Consider the following 23,835-nt stretch of genomic DNA (forward strand, 5'->3'; position numbering starts at 1 on the left):
GTTCAAAGACAGGGGAAGAGCCCAAGTTTACACTTCACTGAAGAATGATATCATATACTACGCAAGCTTGGAAAGGGCAGTGAACAGGGAAACTTAGCACTTTCGATGTCTTCTCTCATCACTTAAGGTTTTGAAGACATATCAAGTGCATGATGTAGTGGCCCCTCAAACTTGGAATGCCTGACAGAGGTACTATGTTTGGAAGTTTCCTACAAATATATATAGGATAGAAACCATCTCCCTATCAGCTTAATGCCTTTCATCTCACCACCTTCCTAAGAAAATCATGGCAAACCTGTGTGATGCAGAAGAATCCAGTCTTTATAGGGAAGGCATGGCATGAAATGCGAAGAGAAGGAATGGAAAAGTAGAGAAGGGAGGGAGACAGAAATGGACAGAACTGAAACGAGAGAAGTCCAACACCGAAAAATTTGGGTGGAACTAGTAGACATGCAGAAGAAAGGTTTTCCAAAGCAAGGCATATAGATAAAAAAGGTCAGGAAATGTTAAAGACATCAAGAAAGCAGTCATTTTAAAGGGAGTCAAGAGTAAAGGGATATCAGAAAATTTACCAAGCCTTCTCCGAAGTTCTTCTGAAAAATAAATGGAAAGATAAATGTAAATTTCATGGGAAATAACTACAGAAAGAATTCAAATTTACTGAAAAGTTTATATTTAAAATTAACCATATCCAGTTTCAAACGAACACACACACACACACACACACACACACACACACACACACGTTGGCTCATAGGTCAGTATTGGCCAGAGATATGCTATAGTGCACGAAAAGGGGAGAAGTGGAGTTAATTTAATTTATCGAAAAACTTTAGGTATATTAGTTCTGATGTTCAATTTGTAAACTTATTCTTGATCCCTTTGATAATATTTAGGTTCCTGTTGTTCCATTTGTTACCTTTAGTATGGTCGTTGGATGCTTTTAAATATATTAGTCAATTCTCATCATTGTGGTGAGTAGCTCATACGAACTTGCCACAGACACAGTATGAGGCAATACTGAAACACTGTTCTTAAAGGTAATAATACAAGGTCCGGTTTCCTGGTACCTCTTTTCACAACGTTATTTCCACTGATTAATTTGCAACCTTGTATTTGAGTTTCTGTTTTAATTTATGCATGAATGAATCTTATCTCAACCAAATCACATGGGTGCTGAATCCAGGAGAGAGAAAGGAATGGTTTCTCTGAGAGAGATTCTATGTCCCACCACACTTTTATTGTGCTTCCTTCTATCTGAGAGAAAATATCTAAACACACATACATGAAATAGGTTTTCTGAGCATTATGAAGAAGCTACAACCCAAACTCCACATCTCTTAATTATTATTGTTTCAACATTTTCATGTCCCACCCATTTGGTCTTTAAATAGGTAGATCTCTGAAATCCAGTCCATTGAAAACATCAGTACAACATAAAGAACAGCGTGCGATATGTAGGGATATAAAGTTTTAAGCAATTCTTGTGTTATGGTATTAAAAAGAGGTGTAGAATATTTTAGAACATTGACTCAGTCTTTAGTGATATATCATCCATGAAGTTCACCTGAGTGAAACAAGTACGTATAAAGAACCCAAAGGAAGAGTAATTTGGTGAATTAGTAATCAAATGGGTAGGAGTGAAAATGAAAGAAGAGTAATAACTATGGTTGGAATTGAAACTGACCAGACATGATCAGGCAAAAATATTTGTATACATTGGATCACTTGGGAGTATGGTCAAGAGAAGTGGACAAGCAAGCCTCAAGTTTAAACTTACCATCAGTTATAGACTAATGTGTAAGTCAAAAGGAGAAACTTGAGAGCCTTGTGTTTAGGCAGCCACAAGCAGGCCTTCACAGTGGAGACCTGCTCCTAACATGCTCCATGGTTGAGTGGAGCTGGTGGTGAGGCTCCCCAGTTAGATAAAACTCTTGATGGGGCTCCACAGTTGGCATCGAGGGAGAGAGAGAGAGAGCACGAGAGAGCAAGTGAGAGCAGCCTGAGATGGCTCCGTATATCTTATGGTGCTTAAAATATTTTGTGATTTTAAGTGCACTGCTGGGACGCATAGGATGTCACCTACAGAGGACCACTTCTCCAAGGTCGAGAAATGTAGCTGACCTACTGCATACATGAAAATGCAAGTAGCAATTTAGAAAAAATGAGATGGCAGAGGAATATGTTCCAGGTGAAGGAACATTATAAAACCCTAGAAGATGAACTGTATGATGTTGAGATAGGCGATGTACTTGAAAAAGAGTTCAGAGTAATGATCAAAGAACTTGGGAGGAGACTGGATGCATAGAGGTAGAAATGAGAAGTTTTTAACAAAAAATTAGAAAATATAAAGAACAACCAAACAGAATTGAAGAATACAATAACTGAAATGAAAAATACGCTAGAAGGAATCAGTAATAGACTAAATGAGGCAGAAGAACAGATTAGTGAGCTGGAAGACAGAGCAGTGGATGTCACTGCCACTGAACAGAAAAAAGAAAGAAGAATGAAAAGAAATGAGGAGAGTTTCAGAGACTTCTGGGACAACATCAAGCTTGCTCATATTCATGTTATATGAGTCCCAGAAGGAGAAAAGAGAAAGAAGGGGCCTGAGAAAATATTTGAAGAGATAGTAGCGGAAAACTTTCCTAACTAAGTTAGAAAGAAAAGAGTCATCCAAGTCTAGGAAGTGAAGAGAGAATTAACCCACAGAGAAACACACCATGACACAATGTAATCAAATGACAAATTAAATATAAAGACAGAATATTAAAGGAACGAGGGAAAAGCAACAAATAACATAGAAGGGAGTTTCCATAAGGCTATCAGCTGATTTTTCAGCAGAAATTCTGCAGGCTGGAAAGAAATGGCAAAATATACTTACAATGATGAAAGAGAACAACCTACAATCAACAAGACTCTACCTAACAAGGGTCTCGTTCAGATTTGACAGAGAAATCCAAAGCTTTACAGACAAGCAAAAACTAAAAGAGTTCAGCACCACTAAGCCAACCTTACAACAAATGTGAAAGGAACTTCTCTAGGCGGAAAAGGAAAGCCCGAAACTACAAGCAAGAAAATTATGACCGGGAAAAGCTCCCTGTAAAGGCAAACATACAGTAAAGGTGGAAACTATCCACACACAAACTAATAGGGAAGTTAAAAGACTAAAGTAGTAAATCATCTGTATCCACAATAAACAGTTAAAGAATACATAAAACAATTAGGTGTAAAATATAAAATCATAATAATTGTGAAAGGAGGAGAGTAAAAATGCAGGGTATCTAAAGTGCATTGGAAATTAAGAAATCATCAAACTAAAACAAGCAATTATCTATCTATCTATCTAAATAGACAGATAGATAGATAGATAGACACCACCACTGTCTATTTAGATAGATAGATAGATAGATAGATAGATAGATAGATAGATAGATAGGTATATATATAGACTGCTACACAAACACCTCATGGTAACCACAGAAACAAAATCTATAATATATATACACACAAAAAGGAAAGAAGAATCCAAACGTCATATTAAAGATAGTCATCAAATCACAAGAGAAGAAAACAAAAGGAGAAGGGGAAAACAAGACCTACAAAAACAAATCCAAAAAAATTAAGAAAATGGCAGTGGGAATATACACACGGATAGTTAACCTTAAACATAAATGGGCTAAATGCTCCAATCAAAATACATAAAGAGGCTGAATGGATACAAAAACAGGACCAGTATATATGCTGCCTATAAGAGACTCACATCAGATCTAGAGACAAATGTAGACTTAAAGAAAGGGGATGGAAAAAGGTATTCCATGCAAATGGAAATCCTAAGGAAGCTGGATACTTATTTCAGACAAAATGGACTTTAAAATGAAGAGTGTTACAAGAGACAAAGAAGGACACTACTTAATAATCAAGGGATCAATCCAAGAAGAAAATATAACAACTATAAATATATATGCACACAACATAGGGAGACCTAAATTATAAGGCAAAGGTTAACAGACATAGAAGGAGAAATTGACAGTAAAACAAGAATAGTAGGGACTTTAACACCCCACTTACATCAGTGGACAGATCATACAGATAGAAAATCAATGAGGAAACACTGGCCTTAATGACACATTACAGCAGATGGAGTTAATTGACGTCTAGAGAGCATTCCATCTTAAAGCAGCAGAATTATCGTTCTTTTCAAGGTACATGGAACATTCTCCAGGATAGATCCCATGCTGGGTCAGAAAGCTAGCCTCAGTAAGTTTAAGAAAACTGAAATCGTATCAAGCATCATTTCTGACCACAATGCTATGAGGCTAGAAATCAACTACAAGAAAAAAAACTGTAAAAATGCAAACACATGAAAGGTAAACAATATGCTATTGAACAACCAGTGGATCACTAAAGAAATCAAACAGGAAATTTAAAAATTACCTAGAGGCAAATGAAAGTGAAAACACAATGATCCAAAACCTGCGAAGCACAGCAAAAGCAGTTCTAAGAGGGAAGTTTAGAGCAATACAAGCTTACCTCAGGGAACAAGAAAAATCTTGGATAAACAACCTAACCTTACACCTAAAGCAACCAGAGAAAGAAGAAAAAACAAAACCCAGAGTTAGGAGAAGAAAATCATAAATATTAGAGCAGAAAGAAGTGAAATAGACACTTAAAAAAAAAAAAAAAGAAAAGAAAAAATCAATGGAACTAAAAGCTGGTTCCTTGAAAAGATAAACAAAATTGCCAAACCTTTAGTCAGACCCATCAAGAAAAAAAGAGAGAGGGCCCAAGTTAATGATGTCAGAAATGAAAAAGAAGTTACAACTGACACTACAGAAATACAGAGGCTCGTATGAGGCTACTATAAGCAACTGTATGCCAAAGAAAGGACAATGTAGAAGAAACGGACAATTTCTTAGAAAAGTACAATTTTCCAAGAGTCAACCAGGAAGAAATAGAAAATATGAACAGACCAGTTACCGGTACTGAAATTGAATCAGTGATTTAGTAACTTGTAACACACAAAAATCCTGGATCAGTTGGCATCACAGGGGAATCCTCCCAGTTAGAAAAGAGTTAACACCTATCCTTCTGAAACTACTCAGAAAAATCGCAGAGGAAGGAATACTTCAAACTCATTCTATGAGGCTAGCATCACCCTGATACGAAAACCAGACAAAGATACCACACACACAAAAGGAAATTACAGGCCAACATCACTGATGAACACAGATGCAAAAATCCTCAATAAAATGCTAGCAAACCAAATCCAACAATACATTAAAAGGAGCAAACGCTATGATAAAGTGGGATTTACCCCAGGGATGCAAGGAATTTTCATCACTCCCAGGTCAGTCAATGTGTTGTACCACATTAAGCTATTAATAAATAAAAGCCATATGATTAGCTCAATAGATGCAGAAAAAGCTTTCCCTAAAATTCAGCATCCATTTATGACAAAAAAAAAAAGTCTTCAGAAAGTGAGCATAGAGGGAATCTCAACATAATAAAGGCCTGAACATAATACCTCAACATAATAAAGGGCATACATGAGTATAGCTCATCAATGAAGTCAGTAGTGTTGCAGGATGGAAAATTAATATAGAGAAATCTCTTGCATTTCTATATACTAATAATGAATTATCAGATAGAGGAATGAAAGAAACAATCTGATACCATCAAATCATAAAGAATAAAATACTTAGGAATAAACCTACCTAAGGAGGTAAAAGACCTGTACTCCAAAAACTGTAAGATGCTGATGAAAGTAATTGAAGAAGACACAAATAGATAAAAGATATACTGTGTTCTTGGACTGGAAGAATCAGTATTGTTAAAATGACCATACCACCCAAGGCAATCTACAGACTTAATGCAATCCCTGTCAAATTACCAATGGTGATCTTCACAGAATTACAATGAAAAATGTTAAAATTTGCATGGGAACACAAAAGATCCCAAAAGGCAGAACAATCCTGAGAAAGAGAAATGGAGCTGGTGTAATCACACTGCCTGACTTCAGACTAAACTACAAAAAGCTACAGTAATTGAAACAGTATGGTACCAGCACAAAAGCGCAGACATACAGATTAATGGAACAGAATAGAGAGCCCAGAAGTAAGCCCATACATTTAAGGTCAACTATTCTATGACAAAGGAGGCAAGATATACAAAGGAGAAAAGAGCCTCTTCTGTGGTGCTGGAAAACTAGACAGCTACATGTGAAAGAATGAAATCAGAACATTCTCTAACACCATATTAAAAAATAATCTCAAAAATGGATTAAAGACCTAAATGTAAGACCAGATACTATAAAACATCTAGAGGAAAACATAGGCAGAACACTCTGACAAGAATCCCAGCAATATTTTTTTGGATGTCTCTCCTAGAGAAATAGAAATAAAAATGCAAATAAATGAATGGGACCTAATCAAACTTAAAACGTTTTGCACAGCAAAAGAAATGATGAGCAAACTGAAAAGCAGTCTACGAACTGGGGGAATATATTTGTAAATGATGCGACTGACAAGGGATTAATTTCCAAAATATACAAACAGCTCATACAGCTAAATATATATATCTATGTATAAACTTATATATATATATATATATATATATATATATATATATATACACATACATACTATGTATAAAAATATGTATAACTATATGTATAAATCCAATCAAAAAATGGGCAGATGATCCAAATAGACATTTCTCCAAAGAAGACATACAGATGGCCAAGAGACACATGAAAAGGTACTCAATATCACTATCAGAGAAATGCAAATCAAAACTACAATAAGGTATCACCTCACACGAGTCAAAATGGCCATTATCAAAAAGTCTACGAATAATAAATGCTGGAGAGGGTGTAGAAAAAAGTACCTTCCTACAGTGTTGGTAGGAATGTAAATTAGTACAGTCACTGTGGAGAGCAGTATGGAGGTTCCTGAGAAAACTAAAATCAAGAGTTACCATATGATCCAGCAATTCCATTCTTGGGCATGTACCCAGAAAAAAACTCTAATTCAAAAAGACGCATGCACCCCCATGTTCATAGAAGCACTAGGTACAATATGCAAGATGTGGAAGCAACCTAAATGTCCACGGGCAGATGAATGGATAAAGATACACACACATACATACATACAAAGACTATTACTCAGCCATAAAAAAGAATGAAATAGTGCCATTTGCAGCAACATGGATGGACCTAGACATTATCATACCAAGTGAAGTAAGTCAGGCAGAGAAAGACAAACGTATGATATGACTTATGTGTGGAATCTAAAAAATGATACAAATTAACTTTTTTACAAAACAGTAAGAGACTCACATTCATGGAAAAGAAACTTACGGTTACCAAAGGGGATAGCAGTGGGGGATGGGAGGTCAGAGAAAGATAAATTAGAAAGGAAGAACTCATCTCTCTCACCAGGTTTTGAATCGGAACTCTTCCTTTAAGCGCTGGGATAAAATCATGTGCAAAACAATGGGCAGTCAATCTGAGAGGACAGCTTGAAGAACCCAAGTTAAAGAAAGCTTTGTATTAAACAGATAAAACTACATACTTCTTAGCCTAATCCCCTTCATTTAACCAACCTTCTAATGTCACAGGCTATATATGGTAATTATGGTATTCATCTGGAAGGAAGTAACAATGCTATATCACAGGAGGAAAAGGAAGCTAAGAAAAAATATTTCTAGCAAATACATCCAGAAAATAATTTCAGAAAAAAGTTACCATTTTCATCCTGAAGGAGTTCTGAAAAGTAAATAAAAAAAAGACTCATGTAAATGGCAAGGAAAACCAACACAGAAAATAAAAATAAGAAGAAAATTTCCAAGCATGGAATTCCTAATTCAAAATACAGACCAAAATACATACTTAGTAAAATAATGAAATAATTTTATGACAGATGCTATCTTAGTCGTAGAATATTGAAATTGATTTTTAGTTTTGCAAATGTTTCTGAGTCACATTAAACAAGATGTCTTTAAGTGAAACGTAATACGTATAATTAGTGGTAAACATATGTGTAAGCCCTGTAAAGGTCTTTTTAGAAGATGCCGCAGCCATTGAGAAAGTGAATGACTATCTGTCTGGGTACAATGTTTTTGCAAGTCTGATGGTTTCTAATTCTTTGCATTTAACAAAACTGTGATAAAATTAATTATGTTGTCAATTGATAGGGTTTTCAAGATAAGCTCTGAAAGCCTGAACACTCATTCCTATTTTATCATCTACTGCAGGAAGTCAAGGAATTGAGAGACATGGCTCTAGCCAAATTCGTTCCGTTCTTCACAGTAGAGAATTTCTCAGCAAACAGATCTTTTGTAAACAAACAGAAAATGAAAGGAATAAAATTGATGCTGATGACTGGCTCATGTATTTGGGGGAAATGCAATTCACAAAAATGAGTTAATGGAGGAAAACAAATGCTCCACTCATATGAGCAAAGTGTTAGAAAGCTGTGCTTTGTATACGAACTTGATCTCTTTCCTGTAGTGTAACTCTAGGCTTTATTGATGTCCCTTATAAATCTCTCATGCAATTTCAAGACTAGCTCATTTATAGAATGGGCATTTTGTTGAAAGACAGCATTTGGCAGTCCTTACAACTTACAGAATTTAAGTTTTTATGTACTATGCACACATTTACTTGCCCTACACTCTTGGAGGAAACCTCTCAGGTGGTGTTATATCCACTGTGTGGTCTTTTGACTCATCTCTCTTGTATTTGCTAGACTAAAACATCAGTGAACACTGATCTCTGTCTCTCAAGTTACAACCTTCCCACATTTAGATGCCTTTTAGGATATAATTCCTCACTTGAAAAGAAGGTGGAAAAATATTATCTCATATACATTCCTATTAGGAAAAACTCATCATTGTGATTTAAATATCAGGAAGGGAACAGAAAAGAGGTGTTATGTAGCAGTAAAGAGGGATCTATATTAAATGAACCCATCTTGGAGAAAAGTGATAGGTCAGAAGTTTAAAATACCCAAATTTGACACATATCTTAGGGGTAAAATTCTGTTCACCAGAAGACCCTGTCTTCTTGATTGCAATGACTAGAAATATGAAAGAGGTTAACAATGGCATATATTGAATAGCAAATGAAGATGGATAACCTAAGTTGGAAGGATAAGATACGTGACATAAAGTCGCGTAAAAACACATCTCTGTTTCCAGTAAGGGAGTTGATCATTAAGAGTTGAAGGCAAGGGCACAAGAAATATATGAGAAAATCACAAGGTACACAGTGGAATACATTATTTGTACTTGCCCTTTCTCTGTTTACTCATCTCTAAAAAGTAAAAGGAAGAAGTAAACAATTCGTTCCAAATCAAAGCATAATGTCAGGAAGGAAGGAGAACAAAAATTGGGATCCCTTTCATAGTTTACTCTGTGGTGCAACTTGTGAAAACTGGAACCATAAGGTTCCAAAGGACATCTGACCAATCAGAGGCAATGTTGTTTTACATCCCTCCATCACTTCATGTAAAGGGAACTAAATTAAGAAATGAAACCGTAAGAGGAGATAGGGCAGGAATTCTTTGGGGATGTACAAAATCAGTCATTCCTCTTTCATTGGGCCGTCCTTCTTCACAACAAAATGCAGACATACACACAGGGATGAGACAGGCACTTAAAAAGTGATGAGGAAGCATACACCCATGTGTGCAAAACTGGATCTGTAGCAGTAGTCGTATGAGACGTACGACATACATTAAAGAGATATACTCTTAAATTCCACTCCCAGGAAAACAAGAATGTAATAGAAATAGTCACGAGAAAGGGAGAATATTAAAGTTTGAATAATGTCTCTTGCAAGAGAATAGTGCTTGTGTCCTTCACTCAATATTTTCAGTATTGGGAGAGATATTTGAACTTTCTTTAAGATATATAATTCTTCTAAAAATATTTAATGGGATTTGCAGTTTGCTGATTTGATAATTGTGTCAACGAATGCAAAAGAATAAAGAATAATGAGTAGGGTTGGAGTTTGTTTTAACAAGGCAGGAAAAGTTAAGTAACACATGTAGATATCCGGGAATATTGTTCATATGTTCAAAGACAGGGGAAGAGCCCAAGTTTACACTTCACTGAAGAATGATATCATATACTACGCAAGCTTGGAAAGGGCAGTGAACAGGGAAACTTAGCACTTTCGATGTCTTCTCTCATCACTTAAGGTTTTGAAGACATATCAAGTGCATGATGTAGTGGCCCCTCAAACTTGGAATGCCTGACAGAGGTACTATGTTTGGAAGTTTCCTACAAATATATATAGGATAGAAACCATCTCCCTATCAGCTTAATGCCTTTCATCTCACCACCTTCCTAAGAAAATCATGGCAAACCTGTGTGATGCAGAAGAATCCAGTCTTTATAGGGAAGGCATGGCATGAAATGCGAAGAGAAGGAATGGAAAAGTAGAGAAGGGAGGGAGACAGAAATGGACAGAACTGAAACGAGAGAAGTCCAACACCGAAAAATTTGGGTGGAACTAGTAGACATGCAGAAGAAAGGTTTTCCAAAGCAAGGCATATAGATAAAAAAGGTCAGGAAATGTTAAAGACATCAAGAAAGCAGTCATTTTAAAGGGAGTCAAGAGTAAAGGGATATCAGAAAATTTACCAAGCCTTCTCCGAAGTTCTTCTGAAAAATAAATGGAAAGATAAATGTAAATTTCATGGGAAATAACTACAGAAAGAATTCAAATTTACTGAAAAGTTTATATTTAAAATTAACCATATCCAGTTTCAAACGAACACACACACACACACACACACACACACACACACACACACACACGTTGGCTCATAGGTCAGTATTGGCCAGAGATATGCTATAGTGCACGAAAAGGGGAGAAGTGGAGTTAATTTAATTTATCGAAAAACTTTAGGTATATTAGTTCTGATGTTCAATTTGTAAACTTATTCTTGATCCCTTTGATAATATTTAGGTTCCTGTTGTTCCATTTGTTACCTTTAGTATGGTCGTTGGATGCTTTTAAATATATTAGTCAATTCTCATCATTGTGGTGAGTAGCTCATACGAACTTGCCACAGACACAGTATGAGGCAATACTGAAACACTGTTCTTAAAGGTAATAATACAAGGTCCGGTTTCCTGGTACCTCTTTTCACAACGTTATTTCCACTGATTAATTTGCAACCTTGTATTTGAGTTTCTGTTTTAATTTATGCATGAATGAATCTTATCTCAACCAAATCACATGGGTGCTGAATCCAGGAGAGAGAAAGGAATGGTTTCTCTGAGAGAGATTCTATGTCCCACCACACTTTTATTGTGCTTCCTTCTATCTGAGAGAAAATATCTAAACACACATACATGAAATAGGTTTTCTGAGCATTATGAAGAAGCTACAACCCAAACTCCACATCTCTTAATTATTATTGTTTCAACATTTTCATGTCCCACCCATTTGGTCTTTAAATAGGTAGATCTCTGAAATCCAGTCCATTGAAAACATCAGTACAACATAAAGAACAGCGTGCGATATGTAGGGATATAAAGTTTTAAGCAATAAACAAATAGAGAGGGAAATTTAATACATTTTCTGTATTGTTTCTGCTACGTACCTGATAAATCTTTTCATGATTTCTTTTGAAATTACTTAGTCTTACTACTCAGTTTTTTATCTTTATTAAGTTATCTGACTGCTGCTAAATATATACACTCATTGCTCCTATAGTGTTACCTTTACTATATATAATCACCAAACACTGAATTACAGAATCCTGAACTACTCTCTCAGAAGATATTTGGGTGAGGTTAGGTCAGGTTCATGGGTGCCTCTATTCACATAATTTTGTTTACTGATTCATACATAACTGTATTTTATGGGAGTTTGCTTTTAACTTTGCCTCAGTGAATTTTACTTTCACAAAGTTGGATGAAAAGACAAGAAAGGAAGTATTAAATGGCAGTAAAAGGGCTTCAACATCAAATGACTGAAACTATCTTGGACAAAACTTTCAGATCAGAAACTTTAAAAATGGAAAAAATTTACATATTAATTATTAGTAGTATATATTTGACAAAAAGGATATTTTTTGCACAAAATAGCAAGGACGGGATAAATCAAAGGAAAATGAGCATTGAATAACAAACGAGGACAAAAAAAACCCCATACAAAACAGAAACAGACTTTTAGACATAGAATAGAAACTTGTGGTTGCCAGGCGGACTGGGGGTGGGTCGGGACTGGGATTTCAAATTGTAGAATATATAAACAAGATTGTGCTGTTAGCACAGGGAAATATATACAGGATCTTGTGGTGGCTCACAGCTAAAGAGAATGTGACAATGAATGTATGTATGTTCACGTGTAACTGAAAAATTGTGCTCTGCACTGGAATTTGACACAACATTGTAAAATGACTAGAACTCAATAAAAAAAGTTTAAAAACATGAAAAAAAGACATATGAAGATAAACTTCAGTTGAAATAACAATAAAATGATAAAAATATGATATAAATTTATAAATGTAGTTTGGAGTTGAAAAAGATAATCATTGTGTTACTGAGCAGGACCCTGGTGTCATCAGTTACCATCTGGTATCTGTAATGGTGTTTGTAACGGCCTAACTGTATCGTGGTTTAAAGGGTTTTTCTCATGCTCTTGCTGACCAGGGGTAGGCTGGAGAGGAGGGAGGCTTCGGTGATCCACCCAACCCCCTTGTGTTGCTGTGTGCAGGGATCATGCTCAGTGTCCTGCTTTTGCCCCCAGTGCTCTGCTTTTGACCTTGGTACCCTGCGTTTGACCTCAGTGTTCTCTTCTTGACCCCAACACCTCAGAAACGGCATTTGGGTGTTTTGTGCATCTTGCTGTTAATAACTCTCCCCAAGTGCAGGTGTCTGCAGTTGTTTTTGGCCCTTTGTGGTTTACTTGTATCCTGTTGTTCAAGCTGCAGCATTCAACTTGCAGCAGGAGGTCCCAAGTCTCAGCCTGCTTAAAAGGATAAAAGCACTTATCAACCTGACTTTAAATGGCACAAGTTTTTCTCTAGAGCTCTTTTCCATAGACCTCACCTTCCTACGCATCCTTTATTCTAGGTAACATGAATATTAAAAGAATCCCATACCCAGCTGAGGGAAAGGAGCTGCTGCATCTGCAAAATCAAGAATAACTTTGCAACAATTTGTTACCCTATATACAATCTCTGTGGAAACTAGCTTGGACCCTTGAACTTTTACTCTAAAACCACCTGCCTTCTTTACCCAACAGGCTCACAGTGTTAGAGGCATCAGCCCACTGTGATCTCCTTTGCCTGGCAAAGGAATAAAGCTGCCTTTTCTACTTCATCCAAAACTCTGCCCTTGAGTCTTGATTCAGTAAGCAGGATAAATGGCCATGTTTTAGCAACAATTGAGCATTGAAGACAAATGGTAAATAAACAGATGAAATATAACAAAATACAAAGTGTAAAATATCAATGGGACTTGCCTTTCTTCTGTTCACTCTTAGCTGAAAGATAAAAGGAAGAAATAACCATTCAAACAAATGAAGGCACAACATCAGGGAGAGAACAATTTGACACTCTTTCATTGTTTATTCTTCCCTTAAAACTGGCCCACCTTCCTAGGAATTAGAATCAAAGTTTCCAAACACTGTGTAACTCATGAGAGGCAATGTTGTTTCATATTCTCTCACAGCTTTGTGAAAAAGGAATTAAGATAGGAAGGGAAATAATGACAACATAGAGAGAACTTCCCCTGTTATAAGCCATGACAATCATTGATCTTGCTTTTGACTTTCTGCTCCTTCACAGTAAAAGACAAAGCTGCTCACATATATGAGACAAATGTCTAAAGTGTTGTGGGAAAGCATACAGAAAATACCCCCATATTAAAAACTATACATGTAATGGTAGTCATATTAAGACCACTTCAGACATTAATGAGATATGCTCCCAAATTTCATTGAATCTGTAAGCCACAACATGATTGAAAATATCATTATAGAAAAGGGATGTGAAACTCTGAAAAAGTTTATCAGTGCTTTATGAAAAATATTTTGATTTATCCTAGGACAACAGCATCCACTGACATTCATATAAAAAATTCTGTATTGATATATGTATTGTACATCAACTTTCCTTAAAATGTAACATCCTTCTGCAAACATTGAAAAGATATTGCAGTTTGCAGAATTAATAACTGTGTGAATAAAAATGCAAAAGAAAGAACATTTACTATAGGTGAAAAAAAGACAGGAAAATATTGTAAAATATTTATAAAATTTGGAAACTTGTGTAATATGTTCAAGAACAGTAAAAGAGTGAGACTCAGTCTAACACAACCAGTGGAGGACATCAGAATTCCCACAATCTTTGACAGGGCAATGGAGGGAAACTTCATTCAGTAAATTTGGAATCCTCTCTTCTGTTAAGTTTTGGGGAAATATCAATAGCACAGTAATGGCCCCTTCACTTGGATACTTGAAAGCGTCCTACATTATGGATGTTTTCCAGAATATATATAGAGTGTGGAAACCCATTAGTCCAAACCCCTCTGTCCCACAAATTCACAATGCTAGTATGGCATATCTCTGGACGACAGAGAAAGCAAATGTTATAGGGAAGGAAAGGTATGGAATAAAAAAGGTGCAAAGGGAATTGATGGAACATTCGGGAAGAAGGTGGAGAGAAGGGAATAAGAAAGAAGTCCATATCCAAAAATTGGATAGAGAAGAATAGACATCCAGGAAGGGGAGCCAATGAATAGCATAGTGATAAAAAACAAACAAACAAACAAAAACATAATGTTAAAGGTATCATGGAAGCAGACACTGGAAGTTATTGGAATGGAAGCTTGTCAGAAATTTACCAGTTTTTTCCTGAAGATCATCTGAAAAATAAAATGGAAAGATTAATTTAAAGACCATTGAAAACAAACATGAACAGAAATCAAATAAAAAAAATCCCTAAACAATGTATAATGTATTGAAAGCAGATAAACACATACACATATACACATGTGCACACAATATGAACCCACCAATAGTGGCTGAAAGCTGCTCTCTTTTATTCAGAGAATATTCTACAGGAAAAGAAAAAAAAAAAAAAAGGACAACGAGGAGAGAAATATGGGTGAACTCTGTAATCAAAAATTTGAGTAACAACAGTAGGTATCTCAAAGAAGTGGGGGACAAAGAACAACAAATTGATAAAAAGCTGGAAATATTAAATATAACAGAATAGCCATTATAAATATTTTGAGAGTGAAGAAATGTCAGAGATAATTCATGAATTTTTTTTCTGAAATTCTTCTGAAAATTGAAGAGAAATACAGCAAAAATTCATTGCAATGCAAAATTCATCTATAAATTAGAACTATAAGGATGCAGATAACTGTAAATGCAACCACATGCAGTTCAAACACACAGCATAGAGTCACCAAAAAGTACTCACACACATACACAAATACGATGCTTGAGAGCTCAGTTTTATCCAAAGAGTGTTCTCCAAAAACTGAAAATAGTCATAAAATAAGTGATTTCACTGAGTTGAGCAAAAAAATTAGGATTAGTAGTTTTCTTAGCTTCATTTTAAAAATGTTCTGAATCCCTTTGACTATAGGCATTTTTTTGTAAGACTTAATAAATTGGTAGCATTTAATCAATGTGTATCATCATTAAATCAAGATTTTGCAGTAGCTAAGTGGCATAAAAAAGCAAGAATAACTAAACTAGAGGATCCTGAACACTGCTTCTAGAGGTACCACAGGGTCATTTTTTGTGGGAACTTCTGTTTGCAACATTTTATCCATCAATAATATAAACTAGTGTTTTGTGAATTTCTATTTTAACTAATGCCTAAATTAAGGACTTCACAGTTAAACCCCATAAAAGGAAAAGAAATGAAGGCTTAAATGGCAGGGAAGGGGGTCTAAGTCAAATGACTTTTATCTTGGACAAAACCATCACATTGGCTACACTGAAAATGCCAATACTAGAGAGGAGAACAATCAATAAAATTTACTTGTGTCTAATGAAATATCTGCATAGATTGTAAAAATAGGACAAATCAAGGATGAATATTTGGAAGAGAAATAAATGAAAAATAAAGATGGCACCTTCAGTTAGAAAAGTAAGATTCCATAGAAAATCTTGTAAAATATGCATATTTTGGAGTTAAAAAGGTTATTGTAGGGATTTAAGAGGAAAGCTCAATAAGAGAAGGAATTGATTTTAAACAGGGAAATACATTAGTATGACTTATCTTTTTCTTCACATTTATTGTTAAAATAAAAGGAGGAAAGAAACAATTCAAAATGAGGGTACAATGTGAGGAAGGGATGAGGACAAAAATGTGAAAAACTTCTTTAGTTTTCTCTTGGGTTCAAATGGACCCACGCTTATGAGAAATTAAACTACGGTGTTCAAAGCTCATCTCACTAATGAGAAGTAATGTAGTTTTATTTCCATTCACTTCATTTCATTAAAGGGTCTAAGATTGGAAACGGCCTCATCAGAGGAGGTAGAATAGGAGTTTTGCAGGGTTAAACAATATTCATCATTGACCCAGAATGTTGACCCAGAAACCTTTTTCAGAATAAAAAACTAACATGAGAGACATAGGAGACATGTATTTTAAAAATGATGAAGAAACACAGTAAAGGGACCTTTCTGTACACATGGGGTTAATGAAGCAGTAGACACTTTTAGCCTCCTACAAACTGTAAAGAGATGTTACTAAATTCCATTTCCCTTCAAACTAAGGTGTAAATGAAAAATATCAAGAAGATAGAGGAGTTAAAATTTAGTGCTTGGATTGGTGTTTTTTTTGAAGAAATCTTAAAATTTTCCACAAACATCATTTCTCATATCATTAACACAACATTTCATTAATGATACATGTTATCAGATGACCTTCTGTTAACAGGTGAAATCCTTCTAAAGATATTAAGAAAATCTGTGGTTTCAGAACCAGTAATTTTGAAAAAAAAAGAGGATGTACAATTATACATAACACATGTGTATACCCGGGAAAAATTGGGCAACAGGGTCATGGTGAATGGGAGAGTTAGGATAGAGGTTACGCTTGGGTGAGGAATGACATCTGAAAGTTTAGTCATTTCAAGGGCACAAGGTGGATAATATATATTCAACAAATTAGGAGTCTTCCTTCCACTGAAGTTTATAGTAGGTATCAGTTGCATAATTATTGTCCCTTGAAATTGATATGTCATAGATATTCTATATCTGGGGGTCATTTGCATGAAAGTACATGCAGGATGGAAGGAATGTCTTGATAAACTTAATAAACTGCATCCCTACAAATACCATAATCAAATCAAAGCATTTTTCTGGTGATATAAAAAAACAAGAAAAAAAAAAAAACCCTAGTGGTTACAGAGAACAAAAGCTTTGTAATGCAAAAAAAAAAAAAAAAAAAGAAAGAAAGAGGAAGTGATGAAATAAGAGAAAAACAGATGGAAGAAATTAATATGGGAGAAGTTGACATCCAAAAACTTGGAGAGGGAATAGAAGAAGGATAAACAAATTGATGGCATATAGAGATAAGGCCAGGGAATGTTAGAAAAAATTTCAAGTATTATGAGGCAAAGAATGTGACAAAATTTACCAAAAGTTTTTCCATGAGCATCTGAAAAATAAAATATCCATATAAATTGAAAAAAAGATTCAATCTTATGAAGAAATTTGGATTTTCAATTAAATTTGTCAGTATTCAGAAAGACACAAACAACAAAGGAAAAAATACATGGAGCAGGCTTATAAACACTGGAGGACATACACACAGAAACACACACACACACACACATATCGACACTCATCAAACCCTCACCTTGCACAAGGATATCCTCCAGAAATGGACAGAGGCTTACACTGAGTGATTACACTACATTGAGGGAGAATTTTAGTCCTGGGGGTTACCTTTGTAAAAAGTTTTTAAATATTTTGACATTACTTAGGCTTTCATTATTTAGTCAGATATTATAAGCTATTTGGCTGCTACTACATGTATTCAGAGATCAGGGTATTTACGTTCAATAAACTGGACACAAATGCTGAATGAGAGGGCTAACCCCCTTCTAGAGATTCCATGCGGTCATGTACTGGACCTCTCTATTCAAATTTATGTTAGTCAATGAACATACCACCCAATTTTTGTGGGTTTCTATTTCAACCCAAGGCAAAAGGAAGCTCATCTGAATTAAACCTCATGTAAGGAAGGGACATGAAATATTCAACACCAGTGATACAAGTTCTAAATCACAGAACATGAACACGTCTTGGACAAACACGTTACGCATCAGCCACACTGAAAATGATAGTGCTCCAGAGGTATCTGGTTACTAGCATTAACTGGACGAGAAGAGAATGTCTGCAGAGACTGCAACCACAGGACAAAGCACAGAAGTACCAATGGGAAAAATTGAATAACTAATGAATGTGGCAAACATCCGTTGAAAAGCAAATAGACGAGACAATTCCTGCAAGACTATGTGTATACCGAATTTGAAGACAGTGATTGGGCACTGAACAAGGTGACAATGACAAATGAAAGCATGACCAGATACACAGGGGCAAACATTAACAAGATTTGTCTTTTTGTCCTCTCACTTACTGACCAAGTGAAAAAATAAAGAATTCCCTTAAATGTGGATAAACTGTTGGAAAGGGAGGAGGTTAAATTTTTCAAACACTGACATTCTTTTCTGTGGGGTCCTAATGACACACATTTTTGAGCAATGGAGCCATGAGAGTCAAAGCTCATTTCACCAAGTAGAAAAAATATTTTAGCACTTCTGTGTATGCCTGTGTGTCCCCAAAAATGTGACTGAAAATGACATCATGCAAAGAGGTAGTATAGGCCTCCCTCAGGTGTAAGAGTCACATCAATTATTGGCCTGGCATTGCACCTTACTTCTTTCTCAGGGTACACAGAAAACAAACCCGCACTTGTTCATAAGAGAGGTACTTGAAAAGAGATGAGGAAGAACACAGTAAAGGGAACAGATCTGTCCAAATATCTACCTATAACGGTAGTCATATCAAGTGTGTACTTGAATTAATTTGATCTATTCCTGAATGGAATTATCTTTGGAATAAAAATTATCACTGAAAACTGCCATTGGAAGATATTAAAGATGGAAGGACTACATCCTGTTGTACAAGGAAAAAGAAAATCTCTTTGGCAACTTCCCAGGCAATGGATTCTTGGTCTTTCACATCTAAAGTTGAGAACAGAGAGAGGGAGATAAACAATTTTTATACATATATACACATATTTTGGGGGAGGGTGGATGAAAGGGAGGAGAAGTAATTAGGTTTATTGATTTATTTTCAGAGGAGGTACTAGGCATTAAAGCCAGGGCCTTGTGCATGCTAAGCATGCAATTTACTGCTTGACCTGTACCCTCCCCCCTGACAATAAACAATTTAATATTTCAGTCGTGTGAAAGAAGGTACTGAGTTACAACTTTTAGAATACGTACCATTTTGTTTCTGAATTTCTATAGAAAAATACAATGGAAATATTAAGGTCAATACTATGGAAATGGAAAAGCAAGAAACAACATTGTTTGACAAACTTCACAATAAATTGATAACTAGCTGAATGCAGATAAACACAGACACACACAAACACACACGTGCAGTGGGTGAGGGCTCATTTTGTCAGGAAACTATACTCCCAGAGAAGAGTACGGGTAATATTTAAAAGTATTCTCTTAACGGAGGAAGGTTATTAAAATAGTAGTTTTGAAAGTTACTTTTGAAAAATATTCTTTACCTATATTGAATGTAGTAGCGCTCTTAGTATTTGCATTGAGCTCTAATACTTTCTTAAACTGTGACTAAATAGACGGAGCCTACCTCATTACTGTAATACCTAAGATTTAGTAGAAGCCAGGAACACTGACTTAGCGTTTTGTATCAGTGTTGTAGAGAAATGCAGGTTTGTTTCCCAGGTGATTCTAGTCACATTTTTGTCAACTGATGGATACATACACGTCTGTAACGGGAATTTCTATTTTCACTAAAGACAAAGTGGAGTAGTTCTTCATGAACTGACGTGAAGAGACAGGGTTTAAGTACTGAACGACAGTGCAAGTGGTGGTGCATCAAAGGGCTGAGCATATAAGGGAGAAAAGTCACACTTCAGAAGCCCGGACGTGGCAAGATGTAGAAATGTATCATGACTAACATTTTGTAGACTCAAAAGTAATGTCTTCTTAGATTGTCTCAATAAGAGAAATCACAGAATTAATACGGGGGAAATTGGGTAACAAATACAGAAGCCATGCTTCACTTGGGAAAACTAAATAATAAGATAAATCATGTACGTTCTATGTCGGATGGTGTTGAGGAAAACGGAAGTTGCGTGCTGAAGAAAAATGATAAGAAACAGGTGAAAGCATGCTTGGGTACACAGTGAAATATTGATGAGACATGCTTCTTTCCTCTACACACTAACTGATCAATAAAGGAAGAAAAAACCGTTCAAATTCATTCGAAATAATAAGTCAAGCCAGGTAGGGAGGAGGTTAAACATCTGAAGCCCTTTCTTGGTTTTTCTCTTGGGTTCAAATGGAATCACATTCATCAGAGTTGGAACCATAAGGTTTCAAAATCCATCTCACTAGTGAGAAGTAATGCAGTTTTAATTCCACACAGTCCTTGTGCAAGAGGATGTCTGATTTGAAACGGCCCCAGAAGAGGAGGGAGAATTGAATTGATAGAATTGGGGAAGAAGGTATGGAAGAAATTAATATTGTAGGTGAGATCCAAAAATTGGAGAGGGAAGAAAGGAAGGATGAGCCAATTGGTGGCATACAGATACAAAGGCAGGAAAGTCAGAACTCATTTAAAGGGTTATGGGGCAAAGAATGCAAGAATTGTTACCAACTGGTTTTCCAGAAACATCTGAAAAACAAAATGAAAAGTCCAAGGAAATATCAAAAGAAAAAAAAACAAATAGGACTGACAATTAAATGTATTAGTACTCAGGTACACACACAAAACCAGAAAACATACATGGAACAGGCCTATAGTCACAGGAGCAAATATTCACACAAACACACACACACACACACTCACACATCCACAGTGACCAAACCCTTATTTTGCACAGGAATATTTTCCAGAAATGGAGAGGGACTTTTCAACTAAATGATTTCACTACATTGAGAGACAATTTGAGGACCGTTAGTCCTAGAGGTTACCTTTTAAAAAAGTTCTTAAATATGTCTGATATTAGTTACGCCTTCATTATATATTTTGCAAAATATAAAAAACTAATTGGCTGCTGCCACGTTTATTCAGGGTTCAGGGTAGTTATGTTCAATAAACTGGATAAAAATACTGAATTAGAAGACTAGAAACCCCTACTAGAGATTACACATTGTCATGAACTGAGTCTCTCTCTTCACTTTTGTGTCAGTCAATGAACACATCACCCTGTATTTGTGGGCTTCTATTTCAACACATGCCTGTACTTGTGGGCTTCTATTTCAACACATGCCTAAATGACGGGCACGTTAATTGAATCTCATGAGGCAAAGGGAAATGAAATAGTCAATGCCAGTGACACAAATTCTAAGTTACAGAGCTTGTATGTCTCTCAGACAAACATTACACATCTGAAAATGACGGTGCTTCAGAGGTATGTGAATCTTGACATTAACTAGAGAGGAAGAAAATGTCTACAGAGATTGACGCAATAGGACCAGTCACAGAAGTACCAATGGGGAACACTGCATAACTAATTAATGTGCCAAATATCCACTGAAAAGCGAATAGATGAGCCAAAATCATACAAGAATATGTGTAAATTGCATTTGGAGAAGAAGGCAATTGAGCATTGCAGACAAGATTCCAATAACCGGTGAAAGCATGACCAGATACACAGGGATAAACAATAACTAGATTTGCTTTCTTCTCCTTACAATTATGGTCTTTTTTTTTAAATTTTATTGGGTTATAGTCAGTTTTCAATGTTGAGTCAATTTCTGGTGTACAGCACAATTTTTCAGTCATACATGAGTATACATGTATTCATTTTCATATTCTTTTTCACTGTGAGCTACTACCAGGACAGTTACTGTTTAAGTAAAAAAATAAATAAACAATTCCCTCAAAATGAGGATTGAATGTTGGAAGAGAGGAGTTTTAAATTTTCAAACACTGCAATACATTTCTGAGGGGTGCTACGTGACAATATTTCTGAGCACTGGAACCAGGAGATTCAAAGGTTATTTCAGAAGGAAGAGGAAATATTGTTGCTCTTCTATATGTGCTTGTGTGTCAAAATGAGTAAGAGTGAAAATGGTATCACGTAATACCTATAAATACTGTAATACCTAAGAGCTATCGGCGCCCTCTCTCAGGGATAAAGGTCCTGCACATCACTGGTCTTGCATTGGAAATTTGTCGATTTTCAGGACTCATAGAAAACAAACACAAACCCTTTCACAAGAGCAGTACTTGGAAAGAAATGAGGAAGAACAGAGTAATGGCACCCATCTTCCTCAAAGCTACCTGTAATGACAGTCTTATAAATCCTGCTATATACATTAATTTGATATATTCCTGAATTCTATTATTTTTAAAAGGATACGTATCACTGAAAACTGTCATGAAAAGATGTTAAAATTTAAAAATATTATCCAGTTGTTTAAAAAAAGTCTTTGGAAACTTTCCAGGGCAATGATTTCCTTATCGGTCACATCAAGAGCCGAGAATTGAGACAGAGACAGAGAGAGAGAGAGAGAGAGAGAGAGAGAAATAATTGAACATTTCCTGCTATTTAAACTTCTTTTGTAAACATTGAACAGGTTTCTGGTTGTTGAGGTGTTCATTGTGTCATTCAAAGTGCAAAACAAAAAATTAAGAAGAAGAAGATGAAAGAAAAACTTCCAAAAACACCATTGGAAATATTGTTAAACCTAAGAGTGCAGGGGTATGTATTCAAGCACAGTGGAGGAATGTGCCTCAAAAAGGAGAGACAGGAGAATTTACACAGGCTTTGAAAGGAAAATTAATAGGTAAACTTCACCGAGCCTCTTAGGCATCGTCTCTGATCTCTGCTGGTTTGTAGAAGTATTATCAAAACAAATGTGGGCCATTGAAATTGGAAAGTAATGGAGGTCCTAACTAGGGATGTTTCCTGGAAGCTAAACAGAGTGGAACCCAGTGCCTTTCATACTAATGTCCATAATCTCATCAACGTTTTAGAGAGTTTATAAAAACACACAAAGGTAATGTTAACAGGAAAGAAATGATATAGGATGGAAAAATAAGGATTTGAAATGGATTGTACCAGTGGAGACTAGATGGAGAGAACATTTTATGTGGAGGTCCATACGTAAAATTGCGAAAGGTAAAGGTCGACATCCAGGAGAAGGGAAAGACAAAGAAAAGCATAGGGGTTAAGTACTGGGAATGTTAAGGGCTCAAGAAATCAGCCGTGAAAAAGGGATTCTATAGTTTTTAGAATACTTACCGTTTTTTAGAATCCTGTCATCAGAGTTTTTAGAATACTTATCGTGTCTTCCCTGAGGTTCTTTAAAAAAAAAAAAACCAAATGGAAGATTAATGTCAATAATATGGAAATGGAAAACCAGGAAACCAAAGTTGTTACAAAATATAAACATATAAGGTTAAATTATGTAAATGCAGGTACAAACACACAGAGGGGCACACACACACACATACACACAGTGAATTAGAGCTGATTTTGTCAAGATAACATTCTCCCAAAAGAGAATAGGAATAAAAATAAATATCATCTAAATTAAGGAAAAGTATCATAATAACAGTTCTGAAGT

General features: G+C 35.6%; 2 protein-coding genes across 2 annotated transcripts in view; one reads left to right on the forward strand and one right to left on the reverse strand.

Annotated features, from left to right (window-relative positions):
- Positions 1 to 23,835, forward strand: part of LOC105066739 (butyrophilin-like protein 1) — a 224,876-nt gene that overhangs the window by 156,448 nt on the left and 44,593 nt on the right. The window lies entirely within an intron of this gene.
- Positions 1 to 23,835, reverse strand: part of LOC123616054 (uncharacterized) — an 83,614-nt gene that overhangs the window by 9,393 nt on the left and 50,386 nt on the right. Inside the window, exons 31-40 of the mRNA XM_074349064.1 lie at positions 23,511 to 23,570; positions 20,912 to 20,932; positions 19,504 to 19,521; positions 17,628 to 17,648; positions 15,453 to 15,512; positions 14,869 to 14,889; positions 13,487 to 13,507; positions 10,651 to 10,671; positions 7,748 to 7,768; positions 573 to 593 (exon numbers count right to left, since the gene is read on the reverse strand). Of these exons, the coding sequence (XP_074205165.1) occupies positions 573 to 593; positions 7,748 to 7,768; positions 10,651 to 10,671; positions 13,487 to 13,507; positions 14,869 to 14,889; positions 15,453 to 15,512; positions 17,628 to 17,648; positions 19,504 to 19,521; positions 20,912 to 20,932; positions 23,511 to 23,570 (285 nt within the window). The remainder of the gene's footprint in view (positions 1 to 572; positions 594 to 7,747; positions 7,769 to 10,650; positions 10,672 to 13,486; positions 13,508 to 14,868; positions 14,890 to 15,452; positions 15,513 to 17,627; positions 17,649 to 19,503; positions 19,522 to 20,911; positions 20,933 to 23,510; positions 23,571 to 23,835) is intronic.

Source organism: Camelus bactrianus, chromosome 20 (assembly GCF_048773025.1).
Source record: "Camelus bactrianus isolate YW-2024 breed Bactrian camel chromosome 20, ASM4877302v1, whole genome shotgun sequence".
Classification (NCBI taxonomy): Eukaryota; Metazoa; Chordata; class Mammalia; order Artiodactyla; family Camelidae; genus Camelus; species Camelus bactrianus.